This window comes from Manacus candei, unplaced genomic scaffold (genome assembly GCF_025592945.1).
Source record: "Manacus candei isolate 608988 ecotype Guabito, Panama unplaced genomic scaffold, ASM2559294v1 h1tg000076l, whole genome shotgun sequence".
Classification (NCBI taxonomy): Eukaryota; Metazoa; Chordata; class Aves; order Passeriformes; family Pipridae; genus Manacus; species Manacus candei.
In genome coordinates this window covers 2,730,916-2,758,589 of record NW_026138124.1, presented here as the reverse complement: position 1 = coordinate 2,758,589, position 27,674 = coordinate 2,730,916, and the positions used below count along the sequence as shown (strand labels likewise).

Here is a 27,674-nt window from a genome sequence, read left to right as displayed (position 1 = left end):
GGCTCGGAGCCCGCCGGCACCGTGAGGGGCCGAGGTGACAGGTGACAAAGCTGCTCCTCAGGGGTGGGGTGGGTGATGCTGGAGGGGGTCTGCAGCCCCTCCTGGGCGCTCTGAGCAGTGGGCTCTGTCCATCCAACGGGGTAGCTCAGCCCCCTTCCCCCGCCAGCCCCGCACCTTCCAGCCAGCAGGGAACACTGAGGAGAGCTCCCCGCGCTTCTTTCCGCCCTGGGATCCCAAAATGAGGCCAGGTTTTGCATAGGTTGATGCTGCTGTGCTGGCAGGATGACGCAGAGCCATTGCCATGGAGACAGAAAGCCAAGGTAAGGAGCCAGGCAGCTCCTGGCAGCAGCATCCCGGGAGCGGGGCCCTCACCCCGAGAGACACCCCCAGCTGCAACCACGGTAAAACGGGATGGAAATATTCCAGCACAGGTTGGAACCTTCCTCCCACCTCCTCCTCCTCCTCCTCCTCCTCCTCCTCCCGCTGCTGCTGTGCCCGCACGGGGGATTGGAGCCGGGGCCGTGCCCGATGCAGGTTACACAATTGGGGAGCGTTAAGTCGTGCTTAGCATTTTAGGCAATAATAGCTCCACTTCAAAGAATTGCTTAATGACTCTTCAGCCGAGCCCTCCCTCACGCGAGAGCCGAGCAGGAGCTCCTCAGACCCGGTTCGAGCTGAGAGCACAGCGCGGCTCTGGCAACGCCAGGCAGGGCTTTTGTGGGGCAGGAGGAGCCCGAGGGCACAGCAGCCTCTGCTGGGGCATCCAGCGCTCCAAAATCCACCGGGATCACAGCAGAGGGAAGCATGGAAGGGCTGGAATGTGCTTGAACCGCCCCCCCCCCCCCCCCCCCCCGGTTGTCAGGTATTGTAGAATCCCAGAATGGTTTGGGTTGTCCTGTTCCTGGTGGATTTTCGTACCTTTGGGGTCACTTTGTGCTCTTTGGGAGGACACAGGGCCTGCACTCATATGTAGGATGGAGGAAGCCAACATGTTGGTTTGGTTACAAGACCCCCACAGCCACATCCCCCTTAGTGGGGTTTCTCCATGTGCTGTGTCATCAGTTCTCCACCTGCTGTGGCCAAACCCAGCTCTGGAGCAGTCGATGCCCAGCTCCAGGACCCCTGTCCTGGTGCCACCAGTCCTGCTGGGTGGCCCCAGGGGTGCTGGACAGACCCAGCCCTGACATGGATGGTGTGAACCTTCTAACTAAAGACCACCCAGTCCCACCCCCTGCCCTGGGCAGGGACACCTTCCACTAGCCCAGGTTGCTCCAAGCCCTGTCCAACCTGGCCTTGGACACTCCCAGGGATGGGGCAGCCACAGCTTCTCTGGGCAACCTGTGCCAGGGCCTCACCACCCTCACAGGGAACAATTCCTTCCCCATATCCAACCCAAGTTTCCCTTCTGGCAGTTTGAAGCTGTTCCCCTTCTCCTGTTCCTCCAGGCCCTTGTACATAGTCTCTCTTCACCTTCCTTGGAGCTCCTTCAGGTCCTGGAAGGCCACAATCAGGTCACCCCAAAGCTTCTCTTCTCCGGGCTGGATAATCCCAGCTCTCTCAGCCTTTCCTCCCAGCAGAGCTGCTCCAGCCCTCTGATCATCCTGGTGGGCTCTGGAGGAGGTGCTGCTGCCACGTGCAAACATCTGAGCACCCATTTACTGCTCATCTCCTCTTCCAGCCCCTTTTCTTGGCTCCTGGCGGGCTGGGAAGCAGGAGATGCCATGAAAACATGGAAACTATTTCCCACACCCTTTTCCTGTGTGATTTAGGTCAGGTGGAGAAGGCAGTGGTTGGGCTCCCAGGGACTCCCACTGCCCATGTCAGGGCTGGGTCCATCCAGTGGTGGAGGCACCAGCCCTGGTGGCATTTAACACGTGTGGATGTGGCACCTGGAGACAGGACCTGGCAGTGCTGGGGCACTGTGGGACTCCGTGATCTCAGAGGGCTTTCCCAGCCTGGGATCCTGTGGTTTGTGGCCCCGTGTTTGCTGATGGGCCGGACAGGGACGTGTGGCAGGGTCCATTTGTCTCTTCCTCTCCCCGATGTTATTTTGGGCTTCCTCACTTATCCAACCGCCCGTCAGGAAACCTGCTGGAGGAGCAAATCCCTGAGAGCTCTGCTCCAGTTTGAAATCGAGTTTGAGCTGGCCAATGTATGCAAAAATTAAGAAGGATGGACAGTTTGCACTGGCTCTGTGACCTTGGCTTTTCCTCAGACTGAAGCTGGGAACAGCCCTAAACCGGGAGCAGTTATTAAACCTGTCAGCACACGGCTCCCGAACTTGCCTTTTACAATTGGAGAACCTAAAGCAGCCCATCAGGAAGGCTTTTCTTCTGCTTCCACTGTCAGTCAGAGGCTGATTTATCATCCTCAAGCAGGATGATTTAGGTCCCCTTCACATTTTTCTTCCCAACTGCTTTGCAGTGCAAACGTGGATTCCCATCATTTGTTCCCCTGTAGCCCCTCCCTGGGCTCAGCCCTTGCTGTCAGGGTGTCTTGCACAAAATATCACCTTGTGGAAACCAAAAAAATCCCATTTTTTCCATATTTTCAGTTGTGAACAGCCCTTAGCTGCAGCACAGATACTGCTTTTTATTGGTCTTTATCATATCCCCTCACAGCAGACCTAGTAAAGGTTAGTTTTATGCTGATTTCTGTCTTACAGATCCCGGTGAAGGGTTTCTTTATGGCCAGTTCTGCAACTTTTGAAGGGTTCTCTCCTTGCAGAACAGCCTGGCATTGATCAGGGTCAAGGTCAAGGAGAAGCCAGTGAGACAGATGGACACATGTACATGGCACAAATCTTGTTTAATTTACAAATCTGGGCAAAGAGAATAATTTGTGCTTAAATTAATTAAGTACCCCTTTATTCTGAGAGAAGGATGAGAACTTTCTCCATGACCTGAACTTGGACATCAAAGTCCCAGAGGGATTTGGGAAGTCAGCAAAAGGAGACTGGGAACAGATATGCAAAAGTGGATTAAACATCAGCTCCCCCATGTTTAACCAGGTTTTTTTTTGTTTGTTTCCAAATTCCTTTTGAAGTTCTAAAAAAAAAAAAAAAAATTATCCCCTGGTGACACTTGGTGCAAAGCAAACAAGGTTTTCAAAGCTTTGAGCTGGAATTCAGGAGACCAAACCCCTGCCTACAGGTTTGCAGCATGTTTTATTCTCCTTGCTTTTTATCTTTACGAAAAGGGCTGTAATTTGGGTGATTAATTGCAAAAGCACAGGGGCAATTTTCTCAGCCTGACACGATATTGCACTTTGAGAGTCCATTGTCTGCCCAGAGTGGATCCTCTGAGTGCTGTTCCCACATCAGCACAGAAAGGGGTTATCACATCAGCTCCTCTTTGGATTCTGAATCAATTAAATCAGGTTGAGGGGCTCCAGCCAGCCTGGTTGTCCTGGGGAAAGATGTCACATCAACAAACCCTCCAGCCTGCGCCGTGGGAAACCCTGGAGGAGAGAGGCAGCAATGGGCTCTTCCAGCCTCAAAACTGAAGCCAGTGAGGTGGTTTCCCCTTCAGAAAACGCGGTGTAGAGAGGAGAGAGGCATCAAAACGTGCAGCAATGACAGAATGTAACACTGCTTGCCTCAGAAGGGAGCTTGTCCATGGGCTTGGCCATTCCTGGCTCTCCCGGCAGCTGCACAGAAATACAGGATCAATTCAGCTGGAGACCATTGAGTCCAACCTATGACCCAACACCACCTCTCTGCTAGACCATGGCAGGAAGTGCCACATCCAGTCTCTTCTTAAACACCTCCAGGGACGGTGACTCCTCGTGGGTTGGGGTGGAGAAGGAATTCAGCAGTGACATGACGCGGTTTTTGGACAAGATCTGCAGGTCACTGGTGCTTGGATCACATCTCCCTGCCCCTGCCCCCTTCCCACCCTGCCTGGGTGCCTCAGACCCGAGGGCTGGGGAAGGGTGGTGGGGCTGGTGTAAATAAGAGGTGACTCATGGAAGAGCCGGGGTCTGATCCAGTCTCCTGATTCAGCTCCTCTCCTCTGCCTTGGTGCTGGTTGATGGCTCCAGCTCTGTCTTTCCATCTCATCCCCAGAAACCTGCAAACTCTGATTTCTGCCTGAGATTAAATACCCACAAGCTCTCCAGGAGACTTGTCCTGCAGGACAGGCCCAGATGGGGTCAAGTGCAAGATTTAGGTTGGTGGAAAAGTGAGGTTTTGGGCATTAGAAGACCTACAGTGAACCAAACTTCACCCTTAATGGTGCCTGCAACCTCCTTGTGAGGGGAATAAGAGGGACAGGCACTGATCTCTGTGGGGACCAGGGACAGCAGCCAGGGAATGGCTGGAGCTGTGTCAGGGCAGGCTCAGGTTGGATCTCAGGCAAAGGTTCTTCCCCCAGAGGCTGGTTGGGCACTGCCCAGGCTCCCCAGGGCAGTGGGCACAGCCCCAAGGCTGCCAGAGCTCAGGGAGGGTTTGGCTGATCCTCTGGGGCACAGGGTGTGACTCTTGGGGCTGGGCCTGTGCAGGGCTCAGGGTTGGACTCCCTGATCCTTGGGGGTCCCTTCCAGCTCAGCACATCCTGGGATTCTGTGATGAACCCAACACTGAAATCATGGTAAATGAGGAGTTTTGAGCTCACTGCTCCTTTGTCATGGCCATGGATGAGCTCATCCTAAAGAAAAGGGAAGAGATGAATATTTCACAGTCAAAAGCCAAAAAATCCAAGGTTCCAGGGTGGCATCATTGCTGAGGTTGATTTGTCCCTCACCACAGACTTCCAGGCTGACTAAAACAGAAAAAGTAGATGCAAGGCTCACTTTAGAAACACAAAGATATGGGAAAAACCCCAAAACAAGGCTGAGGATCCTCTCAAAGTGGAACACCTCGGCACTGCCACCCAGCTCTGGCCAACCAGGTAGTTCACAAGCCCAAGCTCAGCTGCTGAGGCAGTTGATCTGGAACTCAGATATAAACCACACCATCCCAGTGAAAAATATCACACGTGGCCTCCACTTCAGGCTACGTTCCAGTATCTGAAGGAAGAGATCTTTTAATTGAAAGCCTTAATGCTTCTCGTTAGATTTAAAATTAGAGCAGAACGGCAATAAAATTGGTCATGGGATTGGGAGAAGTTTTAAGGGAGGGAAGGAAATTTATCCTTCGTTTTTTTGCATCTGAGCATCCGTTAGAAGCTTGTGCACATCTGATTACGTCAATGCAAGGATTAATAATTAAAGGAACAACAACCACGGGCCTCCGAGATGCACATGAGAAGGCAACAGCTCGGGCCAGAGGCTGAGATTTCTTAGGATGCCCTGTTTTTGCTGGCATTTTACCTCGGCCTGGTCCACCTCATCATTAGGAAAGCTCTTTCCCACCAGCCTCTGCCGAGTGATGTCCTGTGAGCAATCTGCAGCTGCTGCCTGGGAGATCATATCGTGCTTGTTATCAGATTGATTTTGAGGGGAGATGTGAAGGTGTTCACAGAGTCACAGAATGTGCTGAGCTGGGAGGGACCCCCAAGGATCATGGAGTCCAACCCTGAGCCCTGCACAGGCCCAGCCCCAAGAGTCACCCCCTGTGCCCCAGAGGATCAGCCAAACCCTCCCTGAGCTCTGGCAGCCTTGGGGCTGTCCCCACTGCCCCGGGGAGCCTGGGCAGTGCCCAACCAGCCTCTGGATGAAGGTGTGTTTGGGTTGAAGCCCTACAGCCACCAGCAGAAACCCCTGCAGAGCGACAGTGATGCTCCAGCAAACCCGACAGCCCCGAGCCAACGCGGTTCACGGCCACCATCACCCAGGACTAGCAAAAAAGCAGGATCCCAAACTGCTTCCCTCTCCACTCCCTGGAGCCAGATGGACGTTAACAGGCCACTGGGATGAGATAGAGCCATTTCACTCCCTGGAATGGTCCCCAGCCAAGCAGATGCCTCAGCAGATCCGTCCCCAGCCCCGCACCGGGAGCGCCTTGCTGGGCGCTGAAGTCACTTCAAAGCCTTGGCTTGGGCAAAGGAGTCTCCAGCTTGACTGCAGTTTTCCCACCCAGGCCCAAACGGCTCTTCCCTTCCCTCCCCATCCTTCCTTCCTCCATCTTGGTAGTCTTCTCCTTCATTAATAACCTGCTAATTATCTCAGCAGCTTGGAACCGGGTTGTGGCGTGGAATTAGAACAAGCTTTTCGTTTTGGCACCCGCCACTCCGTCTAATTAATAAGACAAGAGAAAGCCAGAACATGTGGGTCAGCCCTGAGTGCAGGGAAGGGATTGGTCAGACATGCCAGCACTGGGATGCTCTGAAGCTGGTCTTGGCGAGGGTGGGTTTCATTTTGGGGCCAAAATGGGGAAAAGAAGAAGATAAGGCTTTCCAGGCTGGTCGCTCCTCTTGTTTTTCCTCCTTTTAACTCAAAATCTGGACTAGTGGAAAGCCATCTTCATCACCTCTTTGCTGGAGAGGGAGTAGGGAAGCAATGGCAAGGCTTGAAGACGTGTTTTGGCCAACCCTGCCGTGCTGAGCGGCCCGAGGTGCCCGCAGAGCCCAGACTGTGGCAGGTGGGTTTTGCTGGAGATCTGGAGAACGACTGGAGGAACCTGGAGCTGAAGGAGGGATCAGCGTCACTCGCCGGGTCGTCTCCCCACTGCCTTGGCACGAGCAAGTGGCCGCCAAATCCAAATGGAATTGCTTCCCAGCTCCCTGGATTCCTCCCTGGATGCAGGCAGGAGGCCGAGCGCCCCGTCCTGCAGAGCTGAGCTGGGGTGACGCAGCCCTGCCCCGCCGCCCGCTCCACCCATGGCAGGGCGACGCCTCCGGGCACTGCCGCAGAGTGGTGGCACCACCAAGGCACCACCATCCTGCTCTGGAGCCACCAGGGCGCTGGTAGAGCCCCGACTCCCCTCCCTGCACCCGCAGGAGTTCTCAGGCTCCCCTCGCCCACCCTGCCGCCGGTAGAATCCCCCCGGCCACCCACCGTGCTGGGGGGAGAGCTGATTTACAACTTGTTGTTGCTGCCACCGAGCAACAACTCCTGTTGTTGCTGCTTCCTCCGGGCTTCCCTGGCTGCCAGGATGCCCCCGACGGGCGGCAAGGCACTGCCGGAGCTGCCAGGCCGGGGTGGCAGAGCGTGGCTCCTGGGGGAGCAGCGCTGCCAAATTGGGGTTCTAGCCCTTTAAATCCGATCCAGTACTGCAAAAAAAAGGACGAGCGAGCAGGAGAGAGCCTTCAGACTCTTTTAATTAAAGCTTGTACCATATTCCGTATTCCCAAGTCACGGCAGTCACTCCAGCTTCTCCAGGACAGCTCGGGGCTCTCCGGCACCGCGACATGGATGGGGGGAGTCGCTCACCTGGGACCGGCGGCAGGAGGTACGCACGGAGGGACGGGGCTGCTTGCATGGCTTCTCCCCCTCTCCTGCTGGCAGCTGGAAGCATCCCCCTGGTTTATTTTTTTTTTTTTTTCCCCGTGTTTTCGTTCGCTGGAGAGAAAGTCTAACGCGATGCTCGTGGCTCTCGGGGCAGGAGCATCCTCCCAAAGCACACCTGGGGGCGAGGGGCTCCCCGTCCTGCCCCGCTCTCTCCCCTCTGCTCCCCTCCCTTTAAATGATTAAGTGCATGACCTCGAGTCGTGTTTGGTTTGTTGTTTGTTTGGTTTTTTTTTCCCCCTCGCTCCTTAAATCCCAGAGCTGCCATTCAGCAGAAGATAAGTTGGGCTGCCCACTCCATAAATCACCGCTGAAGTTGGTCGCGGTCTCGCCGCTCTCGCCGCCGGTTGCCCCCTCTGGCTCCTCTCCCTCTGCCTCCCCAGGTTAGGAGAGTTTTGCCATATCCTTCCATGCGCATTGCAGAGCATTTCTTCCGAGCCTCATGGACCAGAACCCAGGGTTATTAGGAGAGACAGCGTTGTTTTCACGCCGGAGTCTCATCTCCTCGGCACAATAAGCTTTAGCTGGGCTTATAAATCGCCCTTCAGCAGGAACGTTGTGCACAGAGAGCAGCTCACTGCTAACTGCCCCAGCATGTACCTGCTAGCTCCCCCAATATTTCACTTCTAACTACCCCAATATTTACCTGCTAGCTGCCCCAATATTTACCTGCTAGCTGCCCCAATATTTACCTGCTAACTCCCCCAATATTTCACTTCTGACTACCCCAACATTTACCTGCTAGCTCCCCCAATATTTCACTGCTAACTCCCCCAATATTTCACTTCTAACTACCCCAATATTTACCTAACAACCCCAATATTTACCTGCTAACTACCCCAACATTTCACTGCTAACTACCCCAACGTTTACCTAACTACCCCAATATTTACCTGCTAACTACCCCAACATTTCACTGCTAACCACCCCAATATTTAACTGCTATCACCCCCACATTTACTTGCTTATTCTCCCAATATTTCACTGCTAAGTCCCCCAAAATTTCACTGCTAACTCCCCCAATATTTACCTGCTAGCTACCCCAACATTTCACTGCTAACTCCCCCAATATTTAACTGCGAACTCCCCCAATATTTAACTACCCAACATTTCACTAACTCCCCTCTCACCCATTGATTTCCCTCTCCTCCTGACTGAGTGATCTCTCTGGTTATTTATTTCCACAAGGCTATTTCTTTAAATTATGTATTATGCTTCCTTCCTCCCCGTCTCGGGCTGGTGCATCATTAGGGTGCCCTGACCTCAATGAGAGCCTGTTTTTCTCTTGGCAGCGGGTCCCAGGTGAGGTTGGGTCTCTCTCCTGCCCAGATCCCCAGAGGGAAACAGGCTCTGCCAGGAAATATTTGTCCCGGTGCCTATCTGAGGTTAATAACACTTTTGACAAATAGCAAACCTCCTCGAGGCTTGAAATAGGGTTGGAAAAGCAGCCACTAATCTCCTGGAGAAGAGCTCGCTGGTGGCCACCTCTCTCAGTAAATCAGGGGCCGAGCTGTTGGTGTGCGACGCCGGCACAGCAAAACAACCTCCCCCTGCTAAAGCACCAGGAAAACACCCGGCCCTGCCAGCATTCCCCAGCACTTGTGCAGGGAATCCTGAGGGCTCAGCACGGCCCAAAGCCCACGGCACTGCGGGACTGGGTCGGGAAAATGGGTTTTTTTTCCTCACTGCCAGTGTTTGCCATAAGTGAGAGAGCGACGGGACGGGAACGTGGAAGTGAGCAAGGGAAGAGGAGCCGTGTGTCGGTGTAGGAGCAGCTGAGCAAGAGCACCTGGAGGGATCAGGTGGTTTGTGGGCAGCAAGACACTTCAGCTTGAGCAGTTGAAGGGATGAAACTTAAGAGAGGAGGAGGCTGAGAGCAAAAGCAGAGATGCCAGGACAGAGTGAAACCCACAGTGCAGCTCCGGGATTAACTCATGGGCTGCAGGGCTGGGGAGGGAAAGGGAGGTTGTGTTTATTGGTTTCCCTGTTCAGGGTTGTTTTCCTCAGTGGCTCCCATCCCTTTGGTAGAGATTTAACCATTTGTGGGTTTTGGTGACACGAGGAAGAGCTCATCCCTTGTGTCCCAGACGTGGGATAATAACTCCCTTGTTCCCAGCTTGCAGAACAAGTGACCTGGCAAGGAAACCTGAAAGGGCCTGAAAGTCAAAAAACCTGTTCCTGTGGGCTGAGCAGGGCAAAGTGTTCTTGGGTGAAGCCCCTGAAACCTGGTTCCTCCACCCAGCAGAGCTGGAAAACACAGAGTAGGGTTTGAAAATCACCAAAAAATACAAGCGAGGGGAGGAAAGACAAACAAAATGTACATCTTGGTTCAGCAAGGCATCTCCAGCCTTGCAAGCATAAGGAGGGTGGGGAGTAATTATTTATAGTGCCATCAGCAGAAATAATGGGATGAAATGAAGGGCTGAAAAGTTTTGCTGACTCTCAGGGAATGTGTCCTGGCAGGGATGGATATTTCCTGGGCCCAGCCCTTCGCGTCTCCAGTGCTCCCAAACGTGCAGCCTGGAGAGGCAGGGAAGGGACCCACAGGGAGCAGCTGGGCAGAGACACAGAGCTGAGCCCACCACGAGGATGGAGCTTAAATACCAGCTCCAACTTCTCCCCTGAGCCACCTCTGCTGCCCAAGCCTGGATTTATCTCCTGCTGGATTCCTGAGCTGGGACAGGAGCAGCCTCGGCGGCGGGGAAGGGCTGGGTGGCCAGGTTTGGCTTTTCCATTCTAATTCTGTGAATATTGAGATTAAAAAGGGAGGGAGGGAGTAATTTTTGAGCTCAGCAGTTAGTGGGATTGAGTGCTTTGTGCTCTGTAATTAAGCTCTGAGTCCTGAGTCTCAGTGACGCTCTGGAACCCGATGACAAAAGGATTGGAAGGGCTGGCAGGCAGGGAATTGCTCACCTGGCATCACTCACAGTAGAGGTGACCTGGGCAAGGTTTTCTTTTCTAAATTGAGGAGACTGAGTTTGGACTCTTCTTTGTGGCTTTGTGATGAGGAAAAGGCCTCTTTTTTCCCTTTTTTTTTTTTTTTTTAACCTTCTTTTTTAACCTGGGAACGATGAGCAGTGTCAAGGTTGTCCCTCCCCATCTGAGGGAGGCTCTGAGGTTGTCGCAGGGGAAAGGGTGGATTTGATCCTGGATCAAGTTGTGGGTCCTCAGCAGGTGTGGCAGACAGACACAAACATCCTTCCTAAAATCTCTGTGCCACAGGTTTTCCACAGTCCCAGAGCCCTTTCCTTCCCTCGGGCTCCTTGACAGCGCCACAAGAGACCAGTCCCCGGGTGGGCACAAAGATCTGAGCGTCCCTGGTCCCACCAGGCCATTTGCTCCATCCTGCCTGTCCATCTCCAACCACCCAAGACTTTCCCACTGCAAACAAGAGCTGAATTTCTGAGGAACAAGCAGAAAAATTCTATTTTTATTGCAGGTAATAACCTTCCTTACTTCCTTTGCTCTGTACAGTGGAAAGAGCACAAGCACAAAAGGCATAACTCCGATTTTTGCTTTTGCTTTTTTCTTTGCCAGTCACCTTTAAACAACAGAAAACCCGGAGCAGGAAGGGACCAATATGTATTTGATGAAGATAAAACCTAAATTTACTACTTCTAGCTGCTAGAAATGAATATATTCTCCTACTCAGAGCAAGGGATGTGTGTCAAGCTTGTTCTACATCTTTGGCAGAATACTGCAGTTTGAATTAGTGTGACAAATTAAAACCAGTCTACAGAAGTCCTAAATCGTGGAAATGGATCGTGTGAATGAAGTGGCACAGTTATTAAGAGGAATGTTGGAGGTATAAACATCAGGGTGGAGGGATCAGAGCAGCCACAGCCAGGGAATTCAGCAGGATCCAGCTATGGATGGGGAGAACCTGCAGGGCTGGATCATCTGATCATCTGTGCTGATGGGCTGGGGGGTTTGGCTGGATTCAGGTGGCCTTTCAGAGCAGGTTAATCCACCTTAATGCCACAGCCATGTCTTCTTTGATGTTTTTACCTTTCCCCCCCTCCCCCTTCAGGGTCTGTTATTCCCCTTTGAACATCAGCCACTCTCAGTGTATTATTTTAGCCCCTGTTTCAGTGGAAGGAGGTAAAAGGCTGCCCAGACAATGCAAACCTGGCTTTCCACGGCCACCCAGAGACTGCCAAAAATCAATTGTCTGCTAGAGGCTGATCTTTAGATAAAGTTAAGCCACGTTGCTTCAGAAGCCCTGGGGATCCTTGAAAGTGGATTTTCAAGAAATTCCTGTGCAGATGTTGCCCAGTTTGATGGAGGTTTCACCCTTTAAATCCTTTCGTGCTGTGACCTGGGCTGCTCAGGAGCTGAATTCCACTGAATTCCTCCTGGCTCCAGCCAAAGCAAGGGCTCCAGTTTGAGAACTGCTTTGGGAGCCCAAGGCACCGTTTCAAAGTGGATTAATAAACCCTCAGGAGCTGCTGATGCTTTGCTGGAAGCTGGCGGGATGCCCCTGCTGGTTTTGGAAAGGTTCCTCTTGGAGGCTCCACTGCAGGAGCAAAGGCAGGAATGGTCTGGCACAGCCAGAGCTGTAAGTGAAACAGGAACACAGGAATCTTCTGAGAGGGTATTTTTATTTGTGCTCCCTCATAAATCCAGTGGGGAGAAACAGCCCATGAAGCTGGGAAAGGATTAACTTGAGAAGAGCAAAGGTCCCCCAGGGTTTAAGAACAGGAAAGTTGCTGGTTCTTGAGAGCAAGGAGATGCTCCAGGACTGGTGGTGTCACAGAGGAGCCACCAAGCCTGGCTGCCCCTTGGACCTGCTGCTTGTGGTGATGTGACAGCACAGCACAGCTCCAGAGCTGCAGGAGGGGAAACCTGGAGGGTGTCACAGAATCCCAGGGTGGGTCAGGCTGGAAGGGACCCCAGTGGGTCACTGGTGCCACCTCCCTGCTCAGGCAGGGCCAGCCCAGAGCACAGGGCACAGGATTGTGTCCAGAGGGCTCTGGAATCTCCCCAGGGAGGAGACTCCAGCCCCTCTCTGGGCAGCCTGTTCAGAGCTGGGGCACTGCCCAGCAAAGAAGTTCTTCCTCCTGTCCAGCTGGAGCTTCCTGGGCATCAGTTCCTGCCCGTTCCTGCTGTGCCATTGCTGGGCCCCCCGAGCAGAGCCTGCTCCAGCCTCTGCCCCCTCCCTGCAGCCCCTGACACACAGTGGGAGGGCCCCTCTCAGGCTCTGCTCTGGAGGCTGAACAGCCCCAGCTCCCTCAGCCTTTGCTGCTCAGGGAGATGCTCCAGTGCCCTCCTCATCCTCACAGCCTGCGCTGGCCCCGCTGCAGGAGCTCCCTGGCCCTGCTGTGCTGAGGAGCCCGAGCTGGGCCAGCCCTGCAGATGTGCCTGCCCAGGGCTGGGCAGAGGGGCAGGATCCCTCCCTGACCTGCTGGCAAAGTATCAGCCCGGAGGGGATCCACTGCTGGCTGGTGGTTCCTGGGAAGGGTGAAGTTCTTCTGTCCTGGTGATGGAGATGATGTTGCTACAACGTGTGTTACACTTGTTACTGTGCTGTAATGTGTGAGCTGGGACTGTGCCAAGAAACTTCTGTAGGGTGGCATCACCCCCTGGCACTGCACAGCCATCCATGCAGAGCTGTGGTATCTTTGTCAGTTCCTCTCAACGAGCTTCCATCCAAAAACCCATTTTCTGGAACAAAAGCTGCAGATCCAAGAGCTGTTGTAATGCTAATAACACCGGGGGGGATTAATCCCAACCAATCCTGGCCTCGGAGAACAATCCAGAGCAAAACCTGGTGGGGCAGGACCCCGAGCAGCTGAGGGTGTCAGACTCAGCCAGGAGCCCCTCTGCACCCACCCAGCAGAGCCTGATCCCACAGCCAATTGTTTTCCGAGTTCCTGATGACTATAAAGAGTGGGAAAACAGATTCAGGCATTTTAGATAATCCTCACCCATAAAAAAACCAGCTGGAAGGGTAGAGATGGGTTTTTTTCTCCCTCAGCTTGGCCCATGGACCGAAGGTGCAGTTTTGTCCTGTGACCTGATTGAAGCAGCACAATCTCACAGCGCTTCTCAGGATGTCTGATAAATATTTTATCCCCTCCTGAAATGTAAGTTGTAAAATATGGGCTTTCTCCAGGGTACAAGGAGAAGATGGATCTGTGGAAAATGCTCTCAGTGCTCTTTAAACCCCAGCTGAACTGCGTGGCTGCAGGGAGAGGGTTTATGATGAGGTGATGTGGGCTTGCTCTGGGTTTGGCACAAAAGGCAGCAGGGGCTCCACCTCGGGTCTCATTTAAAGCTTGAGAAAACCATCACAGCTCTGGAGGGGCTGAGGGCAGCCAGAGGCACCAGGAAACCTTGAGCAGTCCTGCTGACCCCTTTTGCTGACCCTCTTTCTGCCCCATGGCAGCTGCTAAAAACCCAGCAGACCTTGTTGTGGGTAAGAGGGACACCCCAAACTGCTCAAGGGTGGGCCAGAGGCAGGGGCCAATTGTCACAATCACTGATGTGCTCTAGTGGTGGAACGAGATGGGCTCTAAGGTCCCTTCCAACCCAAACCATCCTGGGATTCTGGGATTCCACAACAAGCCTTGGCTGTCCCAGGATGGTTTTCCAGAGGTGAATGTCCCAGGCAGGATGGCACGAGGGGAGCTGCTCTGTGTCCATGAACAGGAGGGCACAGGAGTTTCTGGGACCTTGGGAGCACACATGGGGCTGCAGACCTCGGTCTCTGTGAGCATAAAATCACAGAATCACAGAATCCTGAGGGCTTGGAATGGAGCTTAAAGACCCTCTAGTCCCAACCACCCCCTGCCACGGGCAGGGACACCTCCCACCACACCAGGTTGCTCAAGGCCTTATCCAGCCTGACTTTGGGCACTGCCAGGTTGGGGGACCCACAACCTCCCCTGGGCAACCTGGGCCAGTGTCTCCCCACCCTCACAGCAAAGTAAAGGTGTCCCTCTGTGTCATCTCATGTGCTGCTGGAGAACAGATTTGAAGAAAATAAGGTTTGTTCATAAAAAAAGTGCTGGCAGTGTGTGGGAGGAAGCTGTGAAGGAAGGACAAAGCTGGAGACACATGCTGGTGTTTCCCTGCTGCTGAGATCCATCCCCCAGGTGTGGAGAACAGAGTGCTGTGATGCAAAACACCTTTTCATCAGTGTGGGTACAGCACAGCAGGCTCTTGGTCTAAGACTCAGAGCCCAGGACTAATTCTGGGACCTGGAGGGACCAGAGTTTGCCACCGTGGTTTCCCCCTTCCCCTCCCTGAAAGTTTCTTTAAAAAAAAAAACAACCATGAAAGTCCCTTAAAAAAAAAGATATTTATTTTTTCTGACGCTCTTTCCCACGTCAGATTCACCATAAAGGATTTTAAAGAGCAGATTAGCTGACTTTAATAGCGTGAATTATGAGGAGAACCTGCTCTGTGCAAAGGACAGGGTCACAGGGGATGATTCACCAGGCTTTTTCTTGACCATTAGTTAAACACTTTCTGTCACAAATGTGATCCACATAAAATTGCTGGAGGATTTCTTCCAGCTCTCAGTGTCCAGAAGCTGCAGGAGGAAACAGTTTCTTCCCTGCCAGTAGATAAAAAGCCACAGGGACTCAGGGCAATGGTGTTGGAGCTCCTTTTCTCAGGACAAATTCCCCTCTCACCTGATCTCCTGGAGTGCAGTCCACACCTTCTCCTCCAACTTCCCAACTCCTCTCAATCCCTCCTGGAAAATTCCTGAGCTGAAGGCTGTGGCTGTCTCTGTTTCAATGCATTTTATTCCTCCTTGAACCTATTTCTGCTTTTGAGCACCTCCTGGAAAAACCCAAGAACGTGACTGGGCCCTATCTGCAAAAAACACTTCCTCTGCCACCTTCTCTTTATTTTAAAAAGTTATTCCTTGGTAGTTTCATCAGGTGCCTCTTAAGCCTGGAGCTGTGAGAAACAGCAAGTCCTCGTTGTCTATTCCCTTTCTCTGGGGACTTTCTCCCTTAAAACCCTTCTTTCAATAAGTGTCTCCTCCAGCCCTTTCAGCCCCCTCTTTGACAGACTGAAGGGCCCTGAAGTGTCGATGTATTTTTGTGCACAAGCCACTCTCTGTCTCTGCCCAGGCTCAGTTCCCTCCCCTCCCCTTTCCTTGCTGTGTTATCTCCCTTCTGGAGTGCCCTGAGCAGGGCTTGATTCGCCCTGGGGGTGCAGGGGGGGTTCACACAACAGCACAGTTTCAATTTTGGTCTCTATTTCTCGCCCAGAAACATCTCACATTACGTTTTCCCGTGGCTGTGCTGAATGTGGAGTGGATGTTTTCCAAGCAGCATCCAAGTTTCTCCCAGTAAATCCTCCCTGAACAGCAATTCCTAGTTCAGAGCTCTTCATCTGGTAGGAGACCACGGGGTATTTTCCTCCTGTGCTTTTGGCACTGAAATTCAGCTCTTTGTTCTTCAGACATTGGATTTTGTGAGGGGTTTTTTGGGGGATTTTTTTTTTGCAGCTCTTGCAACCAACTCAGGTTTTGCTCGTCCTGATTGATTTTGCCTCATTAATAAACGTTGTCATCTCACTCCTCACCCCCCTCCCAGGGAATTCCTGACAAACCAGGGGGTGTTTTACAGGGGTTGCAACAGGGAGTTACTTTAATTATGGAAAACTGTCCATCTTTGCTCCTTCTTTCCCCACCTCCTTCATCCTGAAAGCAATGCCAACCATCCCCTTCCCCTCCCACCAGGCCCTGTCTCTCCTCAGTGTGTTTTCCTTGGGGATCATTTTTCAGCCCCCCCAAACCTCCTTCCCCTGATATTTCTGATGAGATTCTGTTGTCACCTCTTACAGGCTGTCATTCCACCCCATTTTTGGCCTGTCCCACTGTTCCTCCCCGTGCAGTTTGTCACATCCAGACATCTATTCCCTCTCTGAACACACTTGTGCTTTTTGAGTAATGCCTTTTAACTTTCCTGCTCTGCTGCACAACCCTTTTTTTTCCTTTTAACTCTGGTTGGTTTGGCAATCTATGATTATTCCAGGCTTGAAATAGAGAGCTTAAAGCAGTTATTTTAATCTTTTAACTTCTCCCTTTTTATTGCTTTTTCGAGCAGCTCCTTAATTTTTAATGCAGTTGTATAAAAAATCGATGTATTATGTATTTATATGTTTAGATATATTTAGTGTAATATTTTTAATATATAAAGATGCGTGTATATATGGTGAATATATATATTTACAGTCACATGAGCACTGCGAATATCTTGAATTTCAGAGCCAAACAGAGCTTGTTTTCAGCTTCCAGAGTCAATAATTTTGCATTCAGTAGTTATTTGTGGTCTCCAAAAACTATTTCAGAGCTCATGCCTCGTGAGGTGTGGTAGATGGAGTCAACCCAGTGCGTGTCCTGGGTTCACAGAGCCCACCAGGAGCCTCTTCCCAACAAAGTCCCAGTGCCAGCTGTATGGACACCCACATGGGTGTCCCCAGGTTTTGATTTCCAGTGGCAAAAATCTTGAAGAGAACCCCTCTGAGCTGTGCTCCACCACCCTCCCTGCTCTGGGGGGCTGATAAATCAAGTGTAGCTGGTTTCCACTTCTCAATTCCAGCTGGAGATGGTGTCTCCAGTCACTGGCCAGGAGAACTCAGGGCCATGGTGGGAATCAGGATTCCAGCCCTTTGCACATGGATATGTGCCCTGGATATCACATCAACCCAAGGGATGCCCTCCCTGCCTAAGCCACATCTTCAGAAAGCAATGAAACTACTCCAGGTGGAATCCACTGTGTTGGAATCACAGGAGCTCTTAGGCTGGAAAAGCCCTCTGAGATCATGGAGTCCAACCATCCCCCCAGGGCCACCACTAATGATGTCCCCAAGTGCCACATCCATGCCTGTTAAACCCCTCCAGGGATGGGGACTCCACCCCTGCCTGGGCAGCTGGGCCAGGGCTGGGCAACCCTTTCCATGGAGAACTTTTCCCCAATATCCAACCTGACCCTCCCCTGGCACAGCTGGAGGCCGTTCCCTCTCCTCCTGTCCCTTGTTCCCTGGAGCAGAGCCCGACCCCCCCCGGCTCCCCCCTCCTGTCAGGGGGTTGCAGAGCCAGAAGGTCCCCCCTGAGCCTCCTTTTCTCCAGGCTGAGCCCCCCCAGCTCCCTCAGCTGCTCCTGCTGCTCCAGCCCCTTCCCAGCTCCGTTCCCTTCCCTGGACACGCTCCAGCCCCTCAGTGTCTCTCTTGTCAGGAGGAGCCCCAACCTGCCCCCAGGATTTGAGGTGGTGCCTCAGCAGCGTGGAATGAAGTCACAATATTGACATCAACACTCGGGCACTGATGAGAATTTAAAACCCCTTTCCCTTGGAAGACCCTCCTGCGTCGCTGTGACAATGGTCAAATTAGAGGCAGCAGGGCTATTCAGGCAGGCCTAAATTAAGTAATAATTGAAATGTTTGAAGGAAAATGAGTGTGGCTGTTCAGGGTCAGCCTTAAATATGTTTTGCTAACAGCTTGCAGGAAAAAATTTTGATGAAAATTGCAGTGCTGTGCGAGAGAGGACTGGCTTTTATTTCAAAGCAAAGGAGAAGAGCAGGAGAGGAAGGAAGGGGGAGGACACACGAGAGCACAGTTAATAAGATGTATAATCAAATTAAAACTTTTGCACAGTTGAGGCAAAACTGCAGAGTTGAAATCCACAACATATTTTGTTTACCAAAGCCCCTGAATGTTTGAAAGCACATTTGACTAATACGTACCTCCCGTGCTTTATGGAGTATTTATTTAACGTAGATAAGTCAGGGAAATGAAGCACTTTTTGCTAAGTAATGACTCAAATTGCTGCTGAAAAACAACAGAAGCAGAGAAAAAAATTGTTTTAGAGAACTCGAGAGCTGCCAGCCAGGCCCTGTTTGAGAATAATATGTAAATTCAAATGCAGCAACTTCACTTGATGGCCCATGAGGTGAGGGGAGTTGGGTGTTCTGAAAAATCCTCACTTTTGCTTTCCTGAGCCAGGAAAATCAGCTCCTGATTTCAACAGCAGCACCAATTCCGTGCTGTGACAGCCCCAGCTCACTCAGGCTCACATGGCAGGAGGAATTTCTCCCTGGAAAGGGTGGTCAGGCACTGGAAGGGGCTGCCCAGGGAGGTTTGGAGTCCCCAGCCCTGGAGGTGTCCAAGGCAGGACTGGAGGTGGCACTCAGTGCTCTGGGCTGGGGGACAAGGGGAGGACTGTGACAACCAGTCACAGGTTGGATGATCTTGGAGGGTTTTTCCAACCTCAGATGATTCTATAAATGTGATTTTGTACCCTGGCAGAGGTGACTTTCAGAGGAGCCCTTTTTAAGATGCCAGGACAGGTGACAAGTTTTTAGATGTTCATCATCTGAATCCCAGTTCCCCCATGTTTCTGAATCCTGGGATCAAACCTTAGGGCACTCATTGCCCTCAGCATCCTCACCTGGGTCCCAGCCATGGCCAGGAGCCCATTTAAGCTCAGCCCTGGCCCTCAGCCCCAGTTTGTGCTGTTTGTGCCCATTTCCCTGGGAGGACCTCGGAGCTATGTTGGAGATCCCTCTGCTCCCAGCCTGTCTCCTGGATGGACCTGCACTGTAGCTTTGTTTTCAGGCTCATCTGCTCCTGACTGAGCTTTTTGGGTGGAACTTGCACTTAATTTCTCACCTTTTCAGTGACTGTTACCAGCACTCTCAGTTCAGACCCCGCAGGACTTCCTTGGGGGGGTCACCCTTGGCCCCTGGTTCTGTTCTTCCCACCAGGGAGCAGATCCATCTCTGTCACTCCCTGACAAGGCTCTCCTTGACCTGCCCTGCCCTCTCTGAGCCTGTCCTGCTGAGGCAGTGCCAGCACGAGTGGCACTGACGGGGTTGGGGTCGAGTTTGGCTTCACAGCCCCACCATCCAGGAGCTGATGGTGCCAAGGTCGGCAGGAGGATGTGGGAATGTGGCTGAAGAGGCCTCCTGAGCTGGACCAACGAGCACTGTGGGCTCCAACAGCTGCTGAGCACCCTCCAGCTGAGCCTGGACACCCCTTGAACGCCCAACTCTTGGGTTGTGCCACCCCTGCTTGGCAGAGGCTGCAGCTCTGAGCTCCAGATAACTCTTTACCATTCAACACCTGGCATTCCAGCCATCCCTATAAACACCTGCTGAAGCTCAGCTCAGATCCAGCCCGGCCAGATTTTCACCTAAACCCCATTTCTTTTTGGTTCCTTTGCTCTTGCTTTCACTCCTGGTCGGGTCTTTGAGGGCGGGAGCCTCTTGCTCCAGCTGAGGTGCTTCCACCTTCTCCCAGCAGCACCTCTGGGGAATTCTCTGCAATTCCATGAAGGAAGTTGGGCGAAGGGGAGCAGCAATAATTTGCCAGTCCTGCCAACAAAAATCTCTTTCATTTTTGCTGTTGGTTTTTTTTTTTCCTCCCCGTACCTTGGCAAGGCTCTTTCCTGTTTTTCTTTCATTACATGGCAAATGCACAATAGGAACAGGAGGTCAATTACTCCAAATTCACAATTCCTAATTTTTCTGACATTGCCAGTTGCTTTTTCTAAAGGCAGTGAACAATGTGTGAAGTCCTTGTTGGGTAACAGACATAATTAGGCTCTCTCTGAATTTCCAAGAGCTTTTGGGTGCTCGGCACACTCCTTCCCTAATACCCTGTGGCTCTGTACTTGTGCTAATAAACTGAATTGTGTCCAACTGACCCTGCAGATTTAGGGAACAGTATTGGAAGGCAAAGAAGGAACAGCTGGAATGGGAGATTCTGTGCAAGAATCCCACGTATGGATTTAGAGAAAAATATTGTTTTTGTCAAAATTCTTCCAGAAAAGCTTTACAGGTCCAGGGGAAGGGATAAGAAAGGATTGTTACAGATCCATGAGGTCAGATAATCAGGGCTTGGTGGACAGGGAAAACATCAAATACTGCCTCTAAAAATAAAAATGAGTGAAATTTCAGCTGGGTGGGGACAAAAAGGCAGCTACAGGGAGGAAAAGTGAAAATCTCAGTCAAGTTATGACCAAGCTGACAGCTCTTTCCCTCTGCCAAAGTGGTACCTCCTGGTTTTGGTCAGAGAGCAGTTTTGGGTCAACAGGAGCAATTTGAACGTGCTGATTTCAGATTTAGAGGAATTAATAATTCCTTTCTAATTTAAAAAAAAAAATATCACTGAATAGTTTTCTTTCAGGGGATCGTTTTAGTTTGCACAGGAAGTTCTGAGTGGAGAGCTGAGTAACCCCCACCCCTGGGCTGGGGGCAAACAAGCCCCCAGGGACTGCTGGAGCTGCCTGGATGGGCCACAGAGCCAGCAGCCTTCCCTCCTGTTCTCCTGCTGCTGTAGGAATAATTGGAACTGAATACTAAGAAAAAAAACAATTTACTGTCTGTTTATTCCTGGTGGGATGAGATATATGAGCTCTGCACTCTGTCCCAGGGAGTATTTAAGCATTTCTTGTAACAGGAGCCAAAGCAGCTCCTGATTTCTGACAGCCTGGAGTTTAGGCCACGCTCTTTGCTGCTCCAAACCTGTCTGACTGGGCTCTCAGGCACTTCAGACATTAAAGCAGCATTTTGTACAAGCAAATCTCAGCAGCTCAGCTTGGTAAAGAGCAGGTTTGGTGCTTCCCAGTCCAGACTTTTATGCCCCATCCCAAAATCCACATTAATCCCAGGTGCCAGCTCTGCTCTCAGACACTCAGAGGTGATTAAACCTCCTCCTTGTCCCAGTGTTAAAACACCAGGAAAGGCTCCAAGGGGCACTGGGGGATCCAGGCAGGGGGATTATTTCCAAAAACCCTAAAAACCAAAAGCCAAAAAATCCCACAAACAGATAAAAAAACCACCACCAAAAAGGCTCCGAAACAAACAACTCCCCCCTGAAAAAAAGATCAACTCCCATAACATAATAAGCAAAAATAAAACCAATTAAAAAGGAGGTCACCTGCCTCCCAGTGGACACCAGTGGGGCTCAGAGATGAACCTCCTCCCTGCAGTGGTGTCTGGGGAACTCAGCCTTGCTGGGCAGCCCCTCTTGGCTTTTATTCAGTGCCAGAAAATGAAGTGCTTGTCACCGGCCACCACCCTTTGGCAGATTTGCTCTTTCTTCATTGGCTTAAAGCCACGGAGGAATTTGGGGTTGACTCAAGCTGAACTGCAGGTTCTGCTGAGATGAGCAGGAGAATGAGAAGTGTCACAGCCAGTGACCCTCAGGTGGGCTGGGGGTGCCAGGGGGGCTCTGCCTCCACCACTGCCCGGCACGACTTCCGAGCTGCACGTCGTGCTTTAGGAACCTGCTCGTCTCCCCCACAGCCTCACCCATGACCAGGCTGTTTCCCAACCTGAATCCCTCCTGAAAATGCTGGCAGAGGGAATTTAAGGCACTTCAGGAGTGCTCATGGTGGTGTATTTCCATATTTCCATATTTCTGTATTTCCATCTTCCCATCCCCACCAGGAGCAGGGCAGACTGAGCTACACCCAACCTTCCCACCCTCTCTCCAGGTGCATTTCTTCAGCCTGTTTTCCAGCTCAGAGGGCATTAAGAAAATTATCCTTCCATCCAAGTGCCTGTGAGGGATGTCAGAGATCCTGGATGTTCCTGAGTGCCCTGGGAAGGACAGTGCTTTGTGTACGGAGGGGATGATGCTGCACTGCCTCCCTCCCCTCCTGGCTGCACCCTCCCAGCCCTCTCTCACATCTCTGAGCCTCTCCACTCTGCCCTGCCTCCCCTAGAAAGAAAAACGAGATGTGAGAGGAAAAAAGCACCGAGGAAAATCTGGGAATCCAGATGTCTCAGCATCAGTCCAAGCCGTGTCCTTCCTGGCTTGTAACAGGGAGCTTTGGAGTGGAGGTAAACCCTGACCCCCAGCCAGCCATTGTACCTGCTCTCACCCCCTTCTCCAAGAGGTGAAGTCTGGAGCAGCTGCTGGATTTCATTTTAAATCTTTGGGTTTGGGCTATTAATAAGCCTGGAAAATAACCACATGTTCTCTGAATTATGCAACAGATGTTAAATTCCCCAGGAGGAAGAGGTGTCAGCCTGATGGAAGAAGTGATGTGAGGACCTTTCTTTTCCCCTTTGGGCTGCGTTTCTCTTCTTATTAACAAAATTGATTATCTGCTGAGGGAGAGACAGAGATCACTCCTATCCCCCACCAGCTCTGACCCAGCCCCGCCGTCCCCCTTCGCTCTGAGCTCGGGTTTGTGCCCTTCTTGCCTCTCTCCAGCAGCAGATTTGGAAGACAAGTGTCATCCAGATCGAAGTCCCATTGAAAGAATGTGTTGTGATGAGGAGCTGCTGAGTGAGTCACGGCTCGTGCTGGCACCGAGCGCTGGGGACGGGCCAGATCCTGACGCTTGGCAGGAAGAGCAGGAGGCAAAGGAGGAAAGGAAACTCAGGGCCAGGAGCTCTGCAGAGCTCACCCAGCCAAGGGGGCCGGGCTGGGCTGCAAATGCAATCCCAGTTAACCACTTCAGTGCCACTGCACCCAGGGAATGGCTGGAGCTGTGTCAGGGCAGGCTCAGGTTGGATCTCAGGCAAAGGTTCTTCCCCCAGAGGCTGGTTGGGCACTGCCCAGGCTCCCCAGGGCAGTGGGCACAGCCCCAAGGCTGCCAGAGCTCAGGGAGGGTTTGGCTGATCCTCTGGGGCACAGGGGGTGACTCTTGGGGCTGGGCCTGTGCAGGGCTGAGGGTTGGACTGATGATCCTTGGGGGTCCCTCCCAGCTCAGCACATTCCATGATTCAGTGTTCCCAGCCTCATTGGGGCAGGGTGAGATGGGCTGGAGGGGAGGACAGAGGAGGTGTCTTAGGTAGGGGTTTAAAAAGGGTTTCCTTCTGTCTTCTTTTTGATGATTTATTTTTTTTGAGGTGGTTGTTCCTGATCTTCCTCTGTCCCAGAGTGAGCACTCCTGGCTCTACATGGGGAAAGGTCCTGAGCAGCTCAGGATGGTTTTAACCAGGGTGGCTCTTCCTTGGATCCCTGTCTTAGTCCCTTGCATAAAGATTGAGGGCACACCTTGAGTATGAGGATTGGAGGCTGCACCTCAGGTCCCAGTTCTGGGACCTTCATGACAAGAGAGACACTGAGGGGCTGGAGGGTGTGCAGGGAAGGGGCTGGAGCAGCAGGAGCAGCTGAGGGAGCTGGGGGGGCTCAGCCTGGAGAAAAGGAGGCTCAGGGGGGACCTTCTGGCTCTGCAACCCCCTGACAGGAGGGGGGAGCCGGGGGGGTCAGGCTCTGCTCCCAGGGAACAAGGGACAGGAGGAGAGGGAACGGCCTCCAGCTGTGCCAGGGGAGGGTCAGGTTGGATATCAGGGAAAATTTCTTCCTGGAAAGGGGTGGTCAGGCACTGTCACAGCTTCTCAGGGTGGTGGTGGAGTCCCCATCCCTGGAGGTGGCACTCAGTGCTCTGGGCTGGGGACAAGGTGGGGATGGGGCACAGGTTGGACTCGATGGGCTGGGAGGGCTTTTCCATCTCGATAATTCCAGGATTCTGAGCTGGAGGGAGGTTGTCACCAGCTGTGTGAAACACAGCTGAGCAGCCCCTTGGGAGAGACGTTCATGAACATGGATTGAAGCCCCAGGGCCCAGGGGGACCACATTCCTGAGGCAGACTGACAGCTGAGCCTCTGCTCTGCCCGAGGTGTCCCTGCTCCTGCCAGTGACCCCTGGCTGCTCTCCTGAGGGGTGACTCTTCTCACAGGGTTGGTTCTGAGCCCTGCTGCACCATCTCCCGTTCCACACCCACTGGCACCACGGCTGTGAGCCCTTCTTCCACCACAATGGGCCCTTTCCTCCTGGGAATGCTGCTGGGAAAACATGGCTCAAGGCAGAACGAGCTGATGGGGGGAAAGTCCTCCTGGTGTTCCACCACCACCACCATTAATGTGACTGTAGGGAAGGGCCCTCCTGGATTCTTCCTTCTTTTTTCACATCCTGTAGCAGGAAGAGGAAGGAATTGAAGTGAGTTCTTGCTCAATGTGAAATCCAGCAGGGTTTGGAATGTACTGGGAATCTCCTAAGTGCTGATATCTAATCTGGACACCTGTGACAAGTCTGGGTCCCCCCATGCAAAGCACTGATTCTTGGCCACTTTAAGGTAATAAAAAAGAAACGTGGAGTCTGGTGGACCAGATTTTGAGTGTTTTCCCCATTTCTCAACAGTTCCCCTTTCTCTGTCCTTCAGGAGCAGTTGACAGCCTTGTACTCTGTGTTATTCACCGCTCACCACTGATTAATGGGCCCCTAATGCCATTACTTGTTTCATTATCCAATCTGGGAGATCAGTCATTATCTAGGAATAAAAAAAGGCAATTTTTCACTGGCATTAAGTGGTTGGCTGGAGGGGTGAAGTGCAAGGTTCGCTTTTCAGAACAGGAGCAAGCCACTATTAGGGAGAAAAACTGCAGTGAAAGTCACCTGTGAGTTTGTATTGCCCAAGGAGTGGAGCTCAGCTATGGAGGAGGTGTTGCCAAACACAGAGATAAGGGAGAGAGTCCAAAAAAAATTAGGACTGTATCAAGAAGGTACTCTCAGAGGGTTGAGAATAAGAATAATAATTGGAATTAATAATAATAATAATACACCTTGGAGGTCAGAGCTTGAGCTGTGGGTGCTGTGCAATTACAGACAAAACAGCACATAAATTGTTGCTTGGAGTTCTCCCCCTGTGTTGGGAGGAGAGGAGCCAGACGGCGGGTGACAGATGGCAGGGGCGGGGGGTGCCGGCGAGGGCACGGCTGGGGCACGGCTGGCATGGGGCTGGCACGGGGCTGGCACAGGAAGGATGACAAGGGGCATATGTGCATCACCTGGGGGCACCAGGGCCAGCACAGGGCAAGGGGGAAAGGGCCTGTTCAGAGGGTAAGGAGAGACTGAGAGGGTTTGTTTGATGTTGCAGGGTGACTGAAGGCATCAAATCATGGAATGTGCTGAGCTGGGAGGGACTCACAAGGATCATCAGTCCAACCTTCAGCCCTGCACAGGCCCAGCCCCAAGAGTCCCCCCCTGTGCCCCAGAGGATCAGCCAAACCCTCCCTGAGCTCTGGCAGCCTTGGGGCTGTGCCCACTGCCCTGGGGAGCCTGGGCAGTGCCCAACCAGCCTCTGGGGGAAGAACCTTTGGCTGAGATCCAACCTGAGCCTGCCCTGACACAGCTCCAGCCCTTCCCTGCCTGCTGTCCCTGGTCCCAAAAGGAATCAGGATGGTGGGTCAACCAGTCCAAGCCATGAAGGGTCCTGGCATGGGCACAGTGGCTTGTCCTGGATGCAGAAAAGAAGGAGAGGTGTGTCCCTGGTGCTGGGGAAGGAGTGCAGCCCGTGCTGGTGATGGACAGGAGCTCAGAGACACGGCACAGAAGGTGTGGGTCAGACTCAGAGCTCTTGTGTGTCATGGCTGGAGAAGAGACACCTCTTTGGGGCCTTGGAGGTTGGGGGTACCTGTGGTGGGTGCCCTGCAGAGGGACCTGTGTGGCCCTGGCTCCTCGTGCTGTGCCAGGTGGTGGCATCACAGCCCTGGAGCACAGGAGCACTGGCTGGACCAGCTCCCTCCCGGGGCAGTGGGCACAGCCCCAAGGCTGCCAGAGCTCAGGGAGGGTTTGGCTGATCCTCTGGGGTACAGGGGGGGACTCTTGGGGCTGGGCCTGTGCAGGGCTGAGGGCTGGACTGGATGGTCCCTCCCAGCTCAGCACATTCCATGATTCAGTGTTCCCAGCCTCACTGGGGCAGGGTGAGATGGGCTGGAGGGGAGGACAGAGGAGGTGTCTTAGGCAGGGGTTTAAAAAGGGTTTCCTTCTGTCTTCTTTTTGATGATTTATTTTTTTGAGGTTGTTCCTGATCATTCTCTGTCCCAGAGTGAGCACTCCTTGCTCCATATGGGGAAAGGTCCTGAGCAGCTCAGGATGGTTTTAACCAGGGTGGCTCTTCTTTGGATCCCTGTTTTGCTGCCCTGCATGAAGATTGAGGTCACACCTTGAGTATGAGGCTGCACCTCAGGTCCTGTGTCCACTTCTGGGCCCCTCATGACAAGAAAGTCATTGAGGGGCTGGAGAGTGTCCAGGGAAGGGAACAGAGCTGGGAAGGGACTGGAGCAGCAGGAGCAGCTGAGGGAGCATTTGGCTGATCCTCTGGGGCACAGGGGGTGACTCTTGGGGCTGGGCCTGTGCAGGGCTCAGGGTTGGACTCTGTGATCCTTGGGGGTCCCTCCCAGCTCAGCAGATCCTGTGACCCAGATATCCCATGGGAGGGAGGTGGGCACACGCTGTGCAGGGGCTCTGTGCTGCCGTGCTCCAGGCTGGCACCGGTGGCACTGGGCTCACGGCATCACACGTGGATGTTTGGAGGTGCCTTGCCAGCATCTTCCCAGCGCTCCTGAGCCAATCCCTGTGGATGCTGCAGGTCTGGGCTGCAGCTGGAGCCAGCCCTGGCTGCTCCACTTCATCTGTGCCAACCCTGCCCTGCAAAACAGCCGAGCCAATCGCCCTTGCCCCCTGGCAGGAGCAGAGCTGTGCCCCGGAGCACAGCATTCCCATGGCATTTCCACATTCTCTGCAAAGCCAGCTTTTATTTCCAACTGAACATCTGTTCCAGATGTGGCTACGCTGCCATTGTTGTCCTGCTCCTCACTGAAAGGCTGCCATGAATTATTGAGAGATGGGCTCTAAATAAATGATAAAGCGGGACCGTGCCTGCGCTGAAGTTTTTTTCTGTCCACCCCTTCCAGAGTCACACTCCGGGCTTTGATGTCCCCATGATGAGCTCACCCAGCGCCCAGAACCTGCCAGCTCACCCTCCTGATGGGGCTGATCGAGGAGCGAGGAGAGGGGCAGCCCAAGCATGAAGGTGGCCGAGGGGACGAGTCTCCCGGGGAGAAGGAGAAGGAGGAGCCGCAGCAGAGGATGAGACAACCCGAGTTTCCCTCCTGGCAAGTGCTTTTCTCCTCTCAAATCCCCCCTCCCTGGCGGGGGGTTGCCTGCACAGGGCTGGGAGGGGGGTGCCAGCTCCCAAGGCTGGGCGGTGGGGATGGTGGTGGGGCTGGGAATGTTGTTGGGAATCTCACAGCCAAAAGGATTCGGAGCTAAAATCCCGGAGCAAAACCTCACAGGGAGTGAACACAGACACCCCCACCCCATCCACAGGCACGTGATACGAGGGCAAGGGCACTCTGGGGCTGAGGGTCCAAACCACCCTAAACCACTGTGGGTCCAAAGCAGCCCCTCCTTTTTTTTGCTGGCTCTCCTCTGGGAGGTCCGAGTGGAATTTTGGAAGCCTGGTAGCCTTGGAAATTGATTTTATTTAAATTATTGTTTCTTTTTTTTCTTCCCCATTTTGAAAA

General features: G+C 52.8%; 1 protein-coding gene across 2 annotated transcripts in view; it reads left to right on the top strand.

Annotated features, from left to right (window-relative positions):
- The first annotated feature begins 7,143 nt into the window (after positions 1–7,143).
- Positions 7,144–27,674, top strand: part of CALN1 (calneuron 1) — a 173,125-nt gene continuing 152,594 nt past the window's right edge. The window contains exons 1-2 of one of the 2 annotated variants that reach the window (XM_051809613.1): positions 7,144–7,330; positions 27,063–27,263. In XM_051809613.1, coding sequence (XP_051665573.1) covers positions 27,136–27,263 — 128 coding nt within the window. In that variant the 5' untranslated portion in view covers positions 7,144–7,330; positions 27,063–27,135. The remainder of the gene's footprint in view (positions 7,331–27,062; positions 27,264–27,674) is intronic. The other variant, XM_051809612.1, reaches the window with a different exon arrangement.